General features: G+C 42.2%; 1 protein-coding gene across 1 annotated transcript; it reads right to left on the reverse strand.

Annotated features, from left to right (window-relative positions):
- Positions 1–317: 317 nt before the first annotated feature.
- Positions 318–16,652, reverse strand: SPG21 (SPG21 abhydrolase domain containing, maspardin). The gene is made up of 10 exons (XM_048866723.2): positions 16,456–16,652; positions 12,585–12,784; positions 12,389–12,482; positions 7,378–7,539; positions 5,024–5,104; positions 4,088–4,233; positions 3,346–3,454; positions 2,318–2,425; positions 1,559–1,699; positions 318–1,171 (listed from the first exon to the last, which is right to left on the reverse strand). The coding sequence occupies exons 3-10, from the start codon at positions 12,449–12,451 to the stop codon at positions 1,049–1,051; spliced, it is 933 nt and encodes a 310-aa protein (XP_048722680.1). The 5' UTR covers positions 12,452–12,482; positions 12,585–12,784; positions 16,456–16,652; the 3' UTR covers positions 318–1,048.
- Positions 16,653–17,528: the final 876 nt, after the last annotated feature.

Here is a 17,528-nt window from a genome sequence, read left to right on the forward strand (position 1 = left end):
TAGCCTTGCCTTGAGTGCCAGTACATGGTTTACTCGATTTCGGTACAGAACAGATAATCACCTGTTATTTATACCAACCCTCACAAAGAGCACACTTTTCTTAATGAACACTCAGCAATTTCTCATGTGAAGTTTTGTATTTTTTACAGTGTTTAAGGGGGAAATAAAATCTGTTCTCCAATAAACGAGAATATTTTTCCTGTAAGGTGATTGGTGATTTCTTTCTCAGTTCAATCTGTGTTTTATAAAACACTTTTTAAAATTCACATTCACATGCTGAAAACAATCTTATCCAACACAAGTAAATTGGAATTCACTATGATTCAAGCGGTTTTACTGTTCAAGAAACACCATTAAAGCAAATCTTAGCAGAATTTAACATCCTTCAACAGACTTTTTCTGATGGTAGCTCTGCACTTTGATGCTATTTACATCCACATGCAGCTCTGAAAGATCATGTTAAGCTACAGTAATTCTATTTAGTCAATTAGAAAAAAGCCACTTGTTGAAATTGAAGTTTTATTGAAAATCATTGTTACAGCTAGCAAGAAAGTTAAAAATGGTAATGCTTTATATTTCAGGTAGAAATAAAGTAACTAACTTGCAACATAACTTATGAAGCAAATAAGTGATGGCAACATCGGCACTTCAGCATTTTTTTAATCCAAATATTCAACAAAATTATAAATGCGCTTTTAAGTACACAACCTGCATGTGCAATATATACAGCTAAATAAAAATATAAAAAAGAAATGGGCTTCCGTTTTAAGAATGTGGTGAAGACTTTGGTAGCAAAATGTATCTCAATTCTTTAAAACTGGAGTCTTCTCAAAGGTGCTTCCTTATATTCAAAGACAAGCTTAAACCAAAGTATCCTGTTACACTGCTGTAGATTACTGTTCTCGGTTGCATTACACTGAATATCATCAACCCTATTGGAGTTACACAGTGATAACCGGCTACCATAAGAAAAGGCAGATTGTAAACAGCGGATTATATACAGGAAGACAACCAGATTGGTTCACTGCTTTAACTGATCGTGAGAAAGCTACTGCTGCTCTTGTTCACTGCTGCTCTGAAGCTTGATTTTCTGGACTTCCAGTTCTTCTGCACTAACCATAGAAGGATCAATGGCTGCGTATCGTGTACCGTGGAACTGCAATAAGTGTATCTGTTGGACAGGAAAAGGCACTCTGAAGCAGTAATACAGAGTTATGGGTAAGGTACAAGGTAAAAGGAAAGCAGCACTGCCTCCCCAGCCAGCAAAATCCAGGAACCGGTCCCCATTACAGTTCAGTCAAAGCACAGCATTCGTTCGTACACCAAAATTTGCTCCACCTACATGGAACACAAGAGCGCGGGTGGACTGCAGAGACATCAGGCACGTGAAAGCCAACCTCAAACCCAGGACCAATCAGTGTGGCTGCTGTGTAGCCCCGACCCCTGCTCACCAGTTGGGTTCAGTGCCTGCAGCTCCCAAAGGTTAGGGAACAGCAGCAGATGAGGGTATGAGAAAGATGGGACTCTGCTAGGAAAGGTTTGAATTTCAGAGGCTTACTTGGATGTAGACGTTGACTTCAGCACTTCTGCAGAGATAAGGGAAATTGCCTCCTGTTTTAAGGTGAGCTCTTCTGGCACTGGGGTACAGTTTGTACATTTCTTCTTTTGCTTCAGTTGAAAGTGCACTCTGATCAAACACCTTGAAAACAATCAGAGTAATTCTGAAGCCAATCAAGTTTTTTGTAGCTACTTACCATAGCATACTAGAAGGGTGCTGCCCTTAGAATAATTCTAACAATCACCTCACTGCTTTCTAGCTTCTTTGTGGTGTGATATTTGCCTGACAGTGAAATCCATCTCCAAGAATAGAGCCCCCCGTCTTACTGTGTGAGGCTTTGCCCTCCAGTAATAAACCGAGGAGTGATTTCCTATATTGTTCACATCTGCCTCAGTTATTACAATTTGACCTCAACATGACACTGAAATTGATAGGGATGGAGAACAGTTGCATCTTTAAGAGCAACTAAAATTTTATAGGCATGTCATAATCCAGAAAATTGAAGTCATGCTGCCCTAGTTTATAGCACCCTGAGCTCAGATTGTACTGTGCATGATACCCCAATGACATTTTACATTTAATTCATAGGGTTGCATAATGAGTAGAAAGTAACATCCAACATGAAATTAGATCTTCCCTGTTTTGTTATACATAGGTGATGAAGTATTAAAGTTAACTCATGGAATAGCTAAATCCTACCCAATCCAGCCAGGTGAAGCAATAGGCTAAAAGAAAAAAAGAAAAAAAAAACCAACTTACGTCCATAATAGTTACAGGAATGTCTCGAATTTTATGAGGTTCCACATAGGAGTTCTGGCAGTTGAGGGTAAGTCTTGAAGCTAACTCACTCTGGCTCAGGCTTTCCAGCTTTCAATAAATGGAAATAAAGACTATGAATTCAGTTTCACTTGGGGAGGTTTATGGTAACATAGCAGAAGAAATGGGCAGAACCCAAATTTTGCTAAGGAGTGGGACCTAGGTTAGGTGGCCAGTTGCCCCAAATTTGAGTGGCACTGCAACCCCAGGCACAAGGTCGCCACAACACTCCCTCAGATTTGGTCCATCGTGATGGGGGGGCAAGGAGGAGGGTGACCAGGCCAAATACGAACGAATGACTTTGCACCCTGGTGCACGGGGTCACAATGCCACTCAATTGTTCTGGCCGCCCCTCCATCATCTGGTCTGGGGGGGCCACCTCCCCCCACCCAATCATTGCACGCCTGCAAAGAAATATGGTGGCTACTGGTCATTTTTAAAAAGAGCCCTGACCACTACTTCCTTAAGAAGGGCTTAAATTACAGTTTTACATCCCTACAGTATCCCCTTCCAGGCATGAGAGGCAGACTTCAAAGCATCCTCAACTACATAATGACAGAGGCATCCTGTAGGGTCTCCAGTGTCCCAGGTGCTGCTTCTCTAGAGGATGCTAGGGAGTCAACACACTTCCACGTACATTAGCCTTCCTCTCTTGACTGGAGCTTGAACTTAACCACAGCTAGCTGGGCAAGTAACACTGTTTGCACGGCATCTTGAAAATATCAAGTGTCCCTTAAGGAACGGAGACAAACAAGAGGCAGATCCTTAGCTGGTGTAAACGGTCATAGCTCCGCTGAAGTCAATAGAGCTATGCAAAGTAAAACCAGCTCAGGGTCTGCCACTTATTGTTTATCCTTTATATTAGATAAGTAAAGATGGCAGCAGTGTACCTATAGCATAACATATATGCCATCTCTAGAAGCCAGGTTAAACATGCCCAACATTACCAGAATTAGACATCCAGGACTCACCCTATCAACCATGAAATCGATTCCATCTGCCATTACAGGATCTACAGGACCAGAAGCAAAGTTTCCAAGAACAATTTTCTTCAGCATAAATGCAGGCATTAGCCAAAAGCTGAAATATAAACAAGAGATCACATGACTCTTCAAGTTTAAAGACCTCCAAAAATAAAAAAGTTGTGTTTTCTGGTATGCATCTCTCCTCTGCCCCCTCCCTGCTCTGCAAGAACACTTGTTTCATTTCAAATGAAGTGGTTTGTGCAGGACTTCACTAGGGCAATCATTACGTAAGCTATTAAGATAACAGATGGAGCACTCAGTGTATAGGAATATAATACACTGAAAGTTATTGACTTTATCCTGCGAGAGTGTATTTTAAATGTATTCTTTGCCACACAGTGGTTTCATTCGAGCTTCTCTGTATATAGAGTTTAATATACCCAGGTAAGCAAAACAAAGATCTAGTCTTGACCCAGTCTTTCCCATGTCTGATTGTATCAGTCATCAAAGTTTGAGACAAAAAACAAAGAAACTTCTCTCCAATGTTAAAATTCCAGGTTTCAAAATCCTGATTGTGAAAGTGTGCACCTTCCTTGTAACATGGCTTTTTAAAGTATTTTGCCACCTGCTTTTCCATTGCCTGCTCAGATTACCAGCAAGTAATCGGTTTTTGAAACTGCATTTGTCTAAAACTGACATTTTACTATAAAATGTCAATGTCAGTCTTTGACTTATCAATATTTCTCACCTGTTTGCAGTCCATGTCTGGTTAAAGATGGAAGTGTCACTGAAAGAATTACACAGGATCAGAGACTGAACTCTGGGGGATTTGTGTGTGTATTCAGCAAATTTTTGAGCCAAAAAGCCTCCCAAAGAAGCTCCAAAAAGATGAACCTAATTTAAATCCAAACATAAGTACATGTCGTGTAACAACTTAAATCAATCCTGAATATCCATGTATAACATATTACAAAAAGCATAATAACATTACAATGCTATTCCTTTCTTTGTATCCTGACATAAACTGAAAGCTTATTAGAAATAATTGAAGTTCACAATTTTATTTTCAACCCCAAAAACCTAAAATTCCTCTCAGATATTGTAATTAAAAAAAAAGATACTTTAAAGACTGAAAATAAAGGCACAGGCAACATATTTGTCTCAAAAATTCAAATCAGGACGTTAGTATATTTATCATGCCAAAATCAATATGGTATGAACACTTATTTTAACCACTTCAATAGCTATTCCAGATTGACGATGCTGTGATAGGTCATTTACTACCATTACTTACTATGGGCATTGTTTATCTATATTATCGTAGCACCCATTGTGCCATGAACTGTCCAAACAGAATAAAAAGACTGTCTCTGCCCCAAAGACTTAAGTCATTAATTAATAGGATTAACTTTGAGGTTTTAACTAAAAAATGGAAATTAATAAAAAAAACACATGCAATTTAAAAAACGAAAAACAAAAAAACAAGTCCTGACAGTAGTGACTAATGAATCAAAGCAGGACAACTTTTGGATCGTGTTTGCTTCGATTTTGAATTTCTGGTTTTTAATTAGCTTGCATCATAGCATAGACGTTTTCTGCATGTTTGTTCTTAATAAACTCTAGGCTTTTTTACCTAACATTTTTATAGCAACCCCACGTTATTTGCCAATCTCAGGGCACTAACTTTATCCAGTTGTAGGTGGTCTAGTAGTTTCCTGAATCCATCGCAGAACTCAAGGTGGTCCCAATACACTGGATACTGCAACTAGAGTAAAATAAAATAAAATTAAACTATAGTCAGTAATCAAATGAAGCTGTTCTTTGAGCAGCTGCTCTTTCATATCTCCAGAAGCACCTTTCGGCTTTCTGCTTAAAAAAATATTTAAAGCCCTGCATATTAAAGCCTGGCCAAATAGATGTAGATAAGACGTTCAATGTGATTACAGGATGATGTACAACAGAATGAGAATTTTGCATACTAGACTGATGTTGTTTCTGGAGTTTCCATACCATACAAAATCAGCAAAACTAAAATCATTAGCTAGTAAAGATGTAGAGAGTCACTTAAAGCTACACTACTGTTTGCATAAATAAGGCTTCTACTAAAAAATTCAGATCCTCCCTGTGGAATTCACAGCAGCAGAGAGGCATCAAGATAAAGTGAGCTGTAGCTCACGAAAGCTTATGCTCAAATAAATTCATTAGTCTCTAAGGTACCACAAATACTCCTTTTCTTCTTACTACAACTAAGTCCTTCTAAAAACATCTTGTGACTTAATATTTTCAGACATGCTAGCTAGGCCAGTGAGTAATCAAGTTATATGCCTTTTCAGTAAACTCATCCTCTTAAGATAAAGGATGGCAACCCCTCATCTACTGTACAACTGACTTGTGAACAGGAGGCAGAGCTGAAAGGTTTCCTTCTGAAACAACAGACACTGGTCACTGCTGGAGGGAAACCAGATTGACCAATGTCTGATCCAGTAGAAAGACTTATAAATTCTACCTATATTAAAAAAAAAACAAAACACATCAGCTTTGCTCCATTTTGAAAGATGGAAGGTGCAAACTATGATGGAAGCAGACATAGAAAGGGGAACAGGACCAGAAGCGGTCAAGGAAAAACAAATGGAGTAAAGGCCTGAGGGGCAGAGACCCATAACTACATGAGGACAGTTAACCTAAAGGCTCCAGTATGACTGAAATTACCCACTCAGTTAAATTTTTAAACACAGGTAACACTTCTTAAAATGATGTAGATAAGCGGTGTAGTCTGGCTGTATTTTGACCAAAGTTACATCACGTTATGTTGGCCTTTCAGAGAAGCCAACTACCATGGTTATTTTCCTGACCAATATCAAGCTGAATCAGAGAGGAGCTAACAGAGATCCAACTGGAGACAAAGCAAGGCAGTGGGAAATGGTTGCACTGGAAAGACTGTCATCTGCAAACTTAGAATTCCTCTTATACAAAACTCCAAGAGAAAGTAATGAGTAGGGTTCTACCAAAATCACGGCCATGAAAACCCATCACAGACTGTGAAATCTGGTCTCCTCTCATGAAATCTGGTCTTTTGTGTGCGCTTTTACCCTATACTATACAGATTTCACAGGGGAGACCAGCGTCCTGACCCAAAAGGGGATCATGGGGGGGTTGTAAGGTTATTTTAGGTGGATTGCAGTATTGCCACCCTTACTTCTGTGCTTCTGCTGGCAGGGCGCTGCCTTCAGAGCTGGGTGGCTGGAGAGCGGTGGCTGTTGGCTGGGTGCCCAGCTCTGAAGGCAGTGCCCTGCCAGCAGAAGCATAGAAGTAAGGGTGGCAATACCATGCCAGGCCATCCTTACTTGTGCGCTGCTGCTGCCGGCGGCTCTGCCTTCAGAACTGGGCTCCCGGTCAGCAGCTGCCGCTCTCCAGCTGCCCAACTCTGAAGGCAGCACTGCTGTCAGCAGCAGCACAAAAGTAAGGGTAGCTGTACCGCAACCCCCCCCTCCCCCCCGACGCACACACACACACCAACCTTGCAACCCTTCCCCGCACCCCACCCCCGCTGACTCCTTTTTGGCTCAGGGCCCCTACAATTACAAGAACATCTTGAAATTTCAGATTTAAATAGCTGAAATCATGAAATGTAGGATTATAAAAATCCTATCACCATGAAATTGACCAAAATGAACTGTGAATTTGGTAAGACCCTATGAATGAGACATCAGCAAACGTCAACTCCTGATGTTCATGGAGTAAAGAAAAAAAACAGATCACAGAATTAATTCACTAGGTATAAATCTAATATACATTTTTGTATGTTTCACCTACTCACTTTTGTGAACACAGGTTTGGTTTAGGCCTAGTTTTGCTACCCCAGAATATATCTTAGTATAGCCTTCCCTGGAGTTCTCTGCTTTGATTCCTCCAAAAATTATGAACTAAATGGACTTAGAAGCTGACCTTTCCCAGATGCATCTAAAAACTTTGGTTTTTTTTACTGTAACGTAAGAGCAAACAAACACTGAATTTTGATGTAGCATTGAGAATACTCACAGCAATAACTCTGTAACCCCATCCGGTCAGTGCCAAAATCTGCTGGAAAAACACATCTGCAGTTCCACTTACAGGTGGAAGAAATATGAGTGGGCACCTGATGATCTTAGGTCCTGCATCATATAGTGACCACACTTTACTGTCATCATCATCTACTATGATCTGGAAGAAGAGAATTTAGTGAAATTTGTATAAGCGTGATACCAGATATCTCCCTTTCAGTTTCTAGTAACGTTTTTCACAAACCTGTGCTACAAGATTTTTCTTTCAAACAAGTTCACCCTTTGCTCCCCTTCAGAATAAAACTTTTCACCCCTTGCCTGTTTAATAAATGTGATGTTTACACTGTCTGCATACACACATCCGGTTGTGAAACAGAAAAGAAGCTGGTCAGACTATCTGATACAAGCTAGATTACTTCTGGCACTTGCACTGGACTTCAGTTGTTCAGAACATCACAAACTTCGATAAGACAGTGACTGTTCTATTAACTAAAACCATACTGTTCAGAGATAAAGTAAATTGTCAGGTTGCAGAAATTGTTTTAGGTAGGAGTCTTTTCCTTACCAATGTACAAGTTACATAACCCCAGCTGAGCTAATGTTTGGTTTGAGTTTACCAACTTCCTGAATCAGGCACTCTGGTCCTCTGTATCACATACCAATTTTCATACCTAAAATTACTGTATAGGAATAAATCATGGGAACATCCCAACAGTCTGTTTACAAACAGGACAGACTCTCAGAAGATAGTATACCATAAGTAGCAGCACATGCTTGGCCAGGAAGAAAACTCCTTCTGTGGTGTGACTAGCCCCCTGCCTGCTAAAGGCCTGATCATCTATACCACCAAGAACATTCTCCGACTGTGAAACAACATCAAAGTTCTGGGTTGGAAGGACAGCACCCTGCAACCGACTCATTTTTTCTAGGCCCTGATATATGGAGGTAGATGGGGTGGGCCAAGAACTTGCAGCTCTGGCGACTATTCAACACTACTGTCTTAAATAGACCCAGAAAATTGTGATCACTAATCTGAAACAATGGAGGTCTGATTGTAAAACAGGGACACTGTACAGAGGATACCCAAAGTAGTACAAGCTGGAGTGGGACAGAGGGAGCGGATTTACTGTCAAGGAGGAATTCACTAGAATGTTCAAGGGAGAGAAGTTGGAGAGGCAGAGCAGCACAAGACCAACTGAAGCAGTGGCTAGCTTAGACCCCGGCCACTACTGCTGCCCTTACAGGCCAAAAACCTTCAGACCCTTGTGTTCTGCCTGTCTTATGCTAGGAATTCAAGACCCAAGAATGAAAATCCTACACAAATGCCATCTTTAAAGAATAAGAGTTTGAGAAGTCTCAGTCTCCCATTTTCAGGGTTTGCTTTTCAGACATATTGCTGTGTATATTTAAAATGTTTTTTTAAAGGTACAAAACTCACCAGTAGTACAGGACTATAGGCCAAATAAACTCGGTGACCATAAAACCCCCAGACAAAGCCTATGCAGTACAACAGATGCATGACCTCTCTATTTATGTAGCTGTGATCCATTTTAAATTTACAACTTATTCAACTGGTAGCACCAAAAGCTTTTTCTCATTGTCATAGCTGTACAACCCCTTTCTTGATACGCCAGGAATGCCAGATCACAAATCCTAAAATCTGCTAGGCTGACGACAAATCTGTGGTTTACAAGGAAGTCTGTACTTGAGGTTCAGGGAGCATGTGATTATCACATCAGTAGTTTTTGTAAGTTTCCAAGCAATTTAGAAAGGACTTACTGCCAGGACTTCTCAGAGCCCTGGAACTGCTAAGGAACTCACATTTCTATTTTTACATTAAGCAAAAGAAAGTTCTCCTCTGCTACGTAAGATTATTAATTGAATCTGCTCATCATGGCCCTTTGTGTTTGTGTAACAAGAGCATATCTTCAAAACTTTAAAATGAAACATACCTTACACTGAGTACTTCACTTGAGGATATTAACAAGTGTTAAAGAAATGATTATGACTCAATACATGTGATGGGGAACTGAGGTCCAGAGAGATTAAATTACTTTCCCCAAAGCCAGACAATTAGCAGCACCCAGAGTGTGGCAAGCACTTGTACCATTTGAGAGAGTCACATAATATGTAGATTTACTGTGATGTGTTTGCATCTGCAATAAATGTTGCACAGTTGAGTCACGCTGATTAACAGCTGATTCAGACAGGTTACTGACCTTCTTCTGTTCTGTTATACCACACTTGATTGATCATTGAATTTACATTTTGGGTGAAATCTAGCTCCAGTGAAATAAATGGCAAAACTCCCAGTGACGTCAGAGCCAGAATTTCACCCTATGACTGTCTCAGAGCAGGATAATATTTTAGATAGTAAGATGTACTTTTTTACAGATAGCCGGTGTGACATTTTAAAGAGACGGAACACTCCACTCGTACAGCACCTCCTACCTGAGGCTCTCAAAGCACTTTATGAAGTTGAGTTCATTTATCCTCTGCGTTCTCCCCACCCCCAGCCCCATTTTACACTCAGGAAACTGTGCTATATGCAGTTTAAATGACTTGCTCAAAGTTTTGCAAGGGCTTCCTGAATGACACAAACAGCACAAGGGCTCCTGGCTCCAAGCCCTGTCCTCTACCCACAAAACCAACTTTCTTCCCCACCACACACATCTGCAAGTCACAACTTGTACCTATAAAGCACTTTTCTTTGTAACACTGCAGCCTAACTATGGGAATGACTTCTCACATTTCAGAAATGCAATCACCAGTGGGATGGAAGGCAGAAGCCATTCTCCACCAGAAGTACGAGTAGCTTTAAGGAGAGGAAGTGAAGAGCCATTTCTCCAGTTGGAACTGCAGGGTGAATTTTATGTAAGCAGCATAGTTATCTGCAGTGGACTTTAGCCAGTACGCTACAGTAAGTACTCAGCCCTGATCTCATTGCACTCTTTGGTCGTTACTGATCACAGATAGTAAGGAGTACGGCTATAAACAGATAGCATCACTCAAACTAGGATCAGAGGCAGAGTGAAAGACAATCTTTAAAAACTGATTTAATTTTCAGCATCCCACTAAGCCTCTTTCTAGAAGGAACTGGCTTCCATGTATTTATGATCTCAGCAGGAAGGGGGAGAAGTAGCAGTGACAACACGTGGCGGGTGCAGGAAAAGCAATGAGAAATAGCCTAATATCTCCAAGCCTCTCATCCCCACTACTCCACAAAGAAACTGCGGGAGCTCACTACATTGATCTGGTGGCAGCACAAAACAGCAGCTAGGACTGGAGGGAAGAACTAACTATGCTGTTTTCTTGCCAGCCCTGTTTACCCTCTCTCTGCGTCAGAGAACCTTGCCTCCTCCTCCTTGCTGACCATATTGCTAACAATCACAGGCAAAGAGGAAAGGTCTTATTCCTAGAAACAACCCCCACAATGTAGTATAATTAAAATTGAGCTTTTTCCCGTCAGAGACCAAGACTGGCTTCTTTAGGTTTCACCCACTACCCGTATTCATCACTTTGACTCTGCCTACTTCAAAATAAAAAGCGACAATCAGTCAAGAAAGTTATGCACATACTTTGAGGCTCAGATAAAACCCTCCTCACTTATTACCCTGCAATTTATACATATTTTTATTTAATAAAATCAATCAGCAGCAAGTGGAGAGTTATACTTGCTCAAGAGTTTACATGCAATGCAGTTCCTGTAGAAAGTGGCACAGTATTCCATACTCACTGACTCTTATGGGTGTTATTTCCATCTCATTAAATCCCCAGTATGATGATATGCAGGCTAAATTATGACCTCAGTACACCTATGCTATCTCTCGGCCTACAGGTTAAGTGCAATTACATCTGTGCATACCCATTTTGGGCATAATCTGGAGGCAATGGGACTACAAAGAGGTAATTTGGCCTGCAGCACCATTATTACTCATAATAATGTGTGAGATGGAAAGAATCCATAGCTTGACTGTCAGAACCCAGGATGAATTTGTGAAGCTGACAGCAAAAGTATTTTACTAATTGCAAACGGAATGAATTTGACATGGAAATCAGAGAGATACAATGAGCAGAGAATCCCACATGCCTTTTATTTAAAAAAAAGTCACTTCTTGGGGAGAACTGCACATGTAGATTTGGGACCAAGCATAAGCTGTATTTAAGAACAAAGATACCCACAGTAACTGTGGTTCAGATATGTTGTCTCTACATAGTGACCTGGGTGAAATGCAGCCCCTAGCATACTGGGCTGCAAGACTCGCTGCAAAGCAGTGCTCTTTGGGAATCACATAAACACCCTTTTGCAGCACTTAATGTCCAGAGCAGGGGTAATAAGAGGTCTGCACATCCCAAACACTTGCTCTGGGCAAGCTGGGAAGATGGTTGGATAGCGAGAACATGCAGAAGCTCTCAAATCCTCCCCCACCCAATTATCGCAAATAGTGATTTTGCTCTCCAATATAGCCCATGCATCTTTCTACTTGTGGGAATCGAGAAAGCAGCTCAACCCTGAGGAAGGTGAGCTGAAACCCAAAACAAGCAACAAATCTAGATGAGTCAAGACAGTAGTGCTGTGTAAGCATATGAATTGCTGGGCATAGAGGGAAAGCCAGCCTCAGCCCCAGCAATGATTGTACATAGCAACCCTTTCAGCTCCACAACCGTTTTCTAATCTCAGCTTCAAACGTTTCTGGCCACAATAGCACAGTCGTGGCCCCCCAACAGGCACTGCTTTCCAGAAGGCTCCCAAAGCTCAGGTGGCACCATGAATCCCACTAGAGGTAACACACCACCTCCAATGAAAGCTACATTAATATAAAAGTACTTGCTGAGTACTCAAATACCATGGTGATGGGGGCCATGTCGATACCTAGGTCTGCCACCTCCTGTGACTATTTTCCATTACCCACAAAGGCCCATTGCTTAGGCAATTTCCACCCCTGCACCCCATGACCCTTCAGAAGTAAGATACCACTTCATAAACAGACAACTAAAACCGTACATACCTTCTTAAGAGGAACTGTACTTCTGAACCAGTTATAGTCAGGAGAGACTTTAATCTCTCCCATGATGTTTAGATGAAACTGAGGTTGCGTAAACCTGAAACACAGACATGTGATGTTTCAGATCAAGAATGTAGGTTTACACTAATCCAGTGCATAGAAGCCTTATTGTGTATACAAAGGATACGTTTGTTTTTACCTCTTCGCAGTTGACTGTCCTCCCTTGTCAGTCTTCCAACTTGTGCCGTGTTTACTTATCCTTAGTTTTAGTTATAACAACTTAGGGATAGTCAGAAAATGTAGTCTCTTGATCGAATATTACTAACCCTCTAACTAGGAATCGATGGTGTCTTGTGCAACACGAACTTTTCATAACAAAGCATTCCAGTGTAGCAGCTCCTGAAAGGAAGACAGCATTGCAGGGTTTAAGATGTTTGTCAACAGTAAGTTATATTTTAACATTCCTTTTAAGCCCATTTATCAACTGCTCCAAGGTAGCCTCTATTTGAATTTGTTGGTACTTCGCTCACAGTTCAGACAATGGACTGTATAAGTAGTTATGTTTCATAGGTCTACAGTCCATTTAGTCAAGCATTCAGACAACACCTCTCATTTAAGTATAATTAACTTAAAAGCATCTTAAAACATGTTAAAATGCTCTCTTCAGATTACGTGATACCTATTGTAAAGAACAGTCGAAACTTCAGGGCTTGTCCACATAGGGAAATTGACCAGAATAACTATCGCAAAATAGCTTCCTGTGCGGATAGCATTCCAGAATAAAAATCACTTTATTCTGGAATAATTAGTGTACTTCTAAAATGAGAGTATTATTCTGGAATAAAAGTGATTTTATTCCAGAACAAAGTATCTACATGGCACTATTCTGGAATAGCTATTCCAGTCAGTTTCCCCATGTAGATAAGTCTTAATAAGATTACCTGCACATTCTGAATATTATATATTCTATATGGGATCCTACTTATTTGTAGTAATGAAACTTACATGACTGACGGGGACCCACATTTCACTGCCTGATTAAGCACTAGTTGATTAAGAACTTCCATTTGTACAGCAAATGATGCCAGATAATTTTTTAAGTTCATAGTTGTATGCTGACTGCTTGTTAACTTTAGTTTGCAAGGGAAATCCTGCTACAGTGATTCTTTTCATGTGCTTACAAGAATATAGTGGATAAGGAATGCATAATAAGTTTCCTTTTATTAATCATCATTACACAATTATAATTAATGGCCACTTGTTCATTTTTCTTAGTAGAATAAGGCAATTGCTGATTCTGCAACAGATTCTGGTCAGTTTCCCTGAGGGCTAGTCTAAACGGTGTATAAAATCCATTAAAAACTAATTCATTATGCACCTGCACTAAAGAGTTAGTTACAATTCACTTTCATGTCTTCAGAACTCAGATGCCCATTCTCCTGCTGTTTAATGACATGTGAACTCTGAAGGAAGGGCATATTTTCCCTCACCCCACCCATCAAGAAAAATGCACACCTCTTACCTACAGTTTTTAGTACTGTAGAAAGTCTCATTTTCACTATACAACAGATTCAGAGTTTTCCCATCCAACTGTGTTGGCTGTCATTTCAATTTTGGCTAAATTACTGTTTACAGCACATATTTTACCACTTGTGCTACTCTGGATGCACAAAAAAGGTATAACAGAGGCCAAATGCCTCTTCCACCCAACAGACTGCAAAGTGCAACAGGCTCAGACATTACTGGAATGGGAAGGGCAGCTGTGCATTAGAAAAAGAAGAGTAGTTCATTCTACTAATTTGCACCTGCCAAAAGTATGGCATACGGGATGGGATGATGCAATGAAGTACAGCAAAAATAGTAACTACAAACAAAAAAGTACAATGAACTTTATCCTTTTGTACTATATTTATTATTTGCATTATAGTAGCAGTCAGAAGCCCAAGTCAGGATCAGGGTCCCACTGAGAAAGACCTTGTATGAACACATGTAAGGAAATGCTAAATAGGAAGCATTTGTTTAGTCTGTTAAAAGGAATGGCATGCTAAAGAATAATTTTGTTCACTACGAAAGGATTAGAAATCGATTCTAGCTATAATCAGTTCTCATCGTTCCTCTTCTATCTGTTGTTTTAGTACCATTATTAGGTGATGGTGATAGGTGCCAGTTACAACTTTGGACACAGGGGTCCTCAATCCATATCTTGGGTACAGGCAGCATCTGTTCAAACTTTTCCCTCTTATTCTCACTGTCCTGTCAATGTACCTCAACAATGACCTGAAGAGGCCCCCTCATTGGACTGATAAAGCATATCAATCTCCATGCCCATTCAACCCTTGGGATCACTACTGAGACTGCTAATAAAGATCCCAATCAATGCGTTTTGTGTAGTGGACAGCTATCTACTAGCAATTGGATTGAGATCCTCAAACTCACGTCATGTAAGCAAGCCATCCATCAATTGATAACTAAAGCCAACCACCACCGCAAAACATTTCCCCTTAAATTTGCTCGGTTTTTAAAGTTTGCTCTGACCATGCCTGTACCCCTTTTGTGTTTGTCTCTCAAGAGTGCTTGTGCAAATGAATTTCAATGGTATGAAATTCACTTTCGGTGAACACTCAAAGCAACATATGCAAGTGTGCACAGAAACAGAATAGTAAGTTCACACCCATAAGTATTTGTGCCATTAATGCTTGCACGCTCTTTGAAGTCATGAAACAGAAACAATGCCAGGAAAGGTAGCTGGGAAATCAACAAACCAATACAACTCATATGTAGTGAATATCAACAACTCTCAGACTAGCTAATGACCAAGCCAGTGTAGTTAGTGTATTTGAATTTTTAAAAAATGAATATTTTTAAACAAATACATGTAGGAAAATGTTGCGTGTTGATGTACATCCCATAAGCAGGAATAGAGATTAAATGTGTCTGATACATTTTTGAGACTCATTCACACCACCTCTCTAGTAACTTTCAATCACTAATGGTCTGAAGTGCTTTTGAGCCTGTTACAGGAGAGGGAAAGCGGCATATATTCTGTGAATTGTTTGGACGTCTATTCCCCCAAGCTGCATCTGATCTGCCAGCAACAGACCCATAGGAACCGCTACTCAGCCCACCCATCAAAATGTTTGCTCTCCTGACGTTTCTTGCTGCATCAGCCATGCTATTCCTGCTCCCATGGACACAAAATCTGAATCAGTAAAACTTTGTCTGAGACAAACTCTGCTCATATTGGTACAGGCAGCATGGTCACAACAGCTGCAGGCACTTTAACCTACTAAATAAATTAAAAGTGTCACTGCAGAGAGTAAAAACAGCACCTTTGGGGATATGAGATTACAGGCCCCAACCCTCTCCGCATTCCTGCCCCCCATTCACTCCCCTCCCGCAGCACAGGGGCCAAAAGCCTTCTTCTCCCTCTGCTCCCCCATGAAAAAAAGGAGGACTTGTGGCACCTTAGAGACTAACAAATTTATTTGAGCATGAGCTTTCGTGAGCTACAGCTCACTTCATCCCCTCCCCCAGCACAGGGGCCCAAGAGCCCTCTTCCCCCTCTACCCCCCCCATTCACTCCCCTCCCCCAGCACAGGGGGCCAAGAGCCCCCTCCCCCCCATTCACTCCCCTCCCCCAGCACAGGGGGACCCAAGAGATCTCCCCCCACCCCCCATTCACTCCCCTCCCGCAGCACAGAGGGGCCCAAGAGCCCTCCTGCCCCTCTGCCCCCCCATTCACTCCCCTCCCCTAGCACAGGGGGGCCAAGAGCCCTCCCCCCATTCACTCCCCTCCCCCAGCACAGGGGGGCCCAAGAGCCCCCTCCCCCCCATTCACTCCCCTCCCCCAGCACAGGGGGGCCCAAGAGCCCCCTCCCCCAGCACAGGGGGGCCCAAGAGCCCCCTCCCCCCCATTCACTCCCCTCCCCCAGCACAGGGGGACCCAAGAGCCCTCCTCCCCCTCTGCCTCCCATTCGCTCCCCTCCCCTCTCCCAGCACGGGGACCAAGAGCCCCGCTGTGGCAGAAGAGAACGGGGGGGTCCCGCGCGGGCGAACCCCCCAATCCTTACCGGCTCCTCCCGCGCGGGGGGTGCGGTGTCTGTCGCCGAGCCTCGCTCCCGCGTCCTCCCAGTGAGGAGCGGCCCAAGAGCCCGCTTCCGGGTGCTCGGCCTGCGTCCGGTGGGGGCGGAGGGAGCGTACACGCGGAGCACGTCATCACACGGGTGCGCGTTCCCCGCGACCGGCGTCCATCGCTACCGAGGCGGAACAGAGGCGACACGTGACCTGAGGTCTCGGCAACGACCTCGGGAGCAGGGCTCACGTGGCCGAGACGAAGCAGGGGGTCATATGACTGGTTCCGCGGGTCACGTGACCCTTGGCCGGACGCTCAAAGAAGTGGTGACTCCCTTGCTTCCCACGTGGGCCTCGCTCACCCCAAAGTGCCCCCTGGGCCCGAGTCCAGTGACACTGGGTGGCGTCCTCCGTGGTGACTCTGGACCAGTACTGCCAGCCCCAGGAGTTCAAAACCCACAAATCAGGACCTCCCTGCAACTTATGAGATTGGCCTAAAGATCCCCAGGTTTCATAAAAAGAGAACAACTCCGGTGTTTTTTTTCTTTGCCTTTCTGGTGTTGGAGTCGTTTAGGGTGCGCTTAGGACGAGTTTTAAAGCTTTTCTCTGTCTACAAGGGCTAGACACTTATTTAATGAAAGGTGAGATTCTTACCTAATAAACAAAAAGAAAAGGAGTACTTGTGGCACCTTAGCGACTCCTTTTCTTTTTGCGAATACAGACTAACACGGCTGCTACTCTGTTACCTAATAAACATGACTCCAAGAGCTGGGGCTTTAAGTAACCATGAAAATCACTGCAAGACTCCTGATAAAATATGAGAGTTGGTCTTATTGGGATCTAATCTGAACCCAGCCCCATTCCAGTGTCTATGGATAGCAGTTTCTTTATAATGACTTTTTTTAAACTAGTGAAAGCCAGTAGAACAGATAACCTTGCAGATATTTGTGTACTCATATGAGGAACTGGAGAGGGGAGCTCCAGCACTTTTATTTCTATCAGTGAGTTCAACTCTACTGCATGGTCAATAAGAGTTAGAGTGATCACCTTTGTTGGATGGAAATCAGGGAAA

This window comes from Caretta caretta, chromosome 10 (assembly GCF_965140235.1).
Source record: "Caretta caretta isolate rCarCar2 chromosome 10, rCarCar1.hap1, whole genome shotgun sequence".
NCBI lineage: Eukaryota > Metazoa > Chordata > Testudines > Cheloniidae > Caretta > Caretta caretta.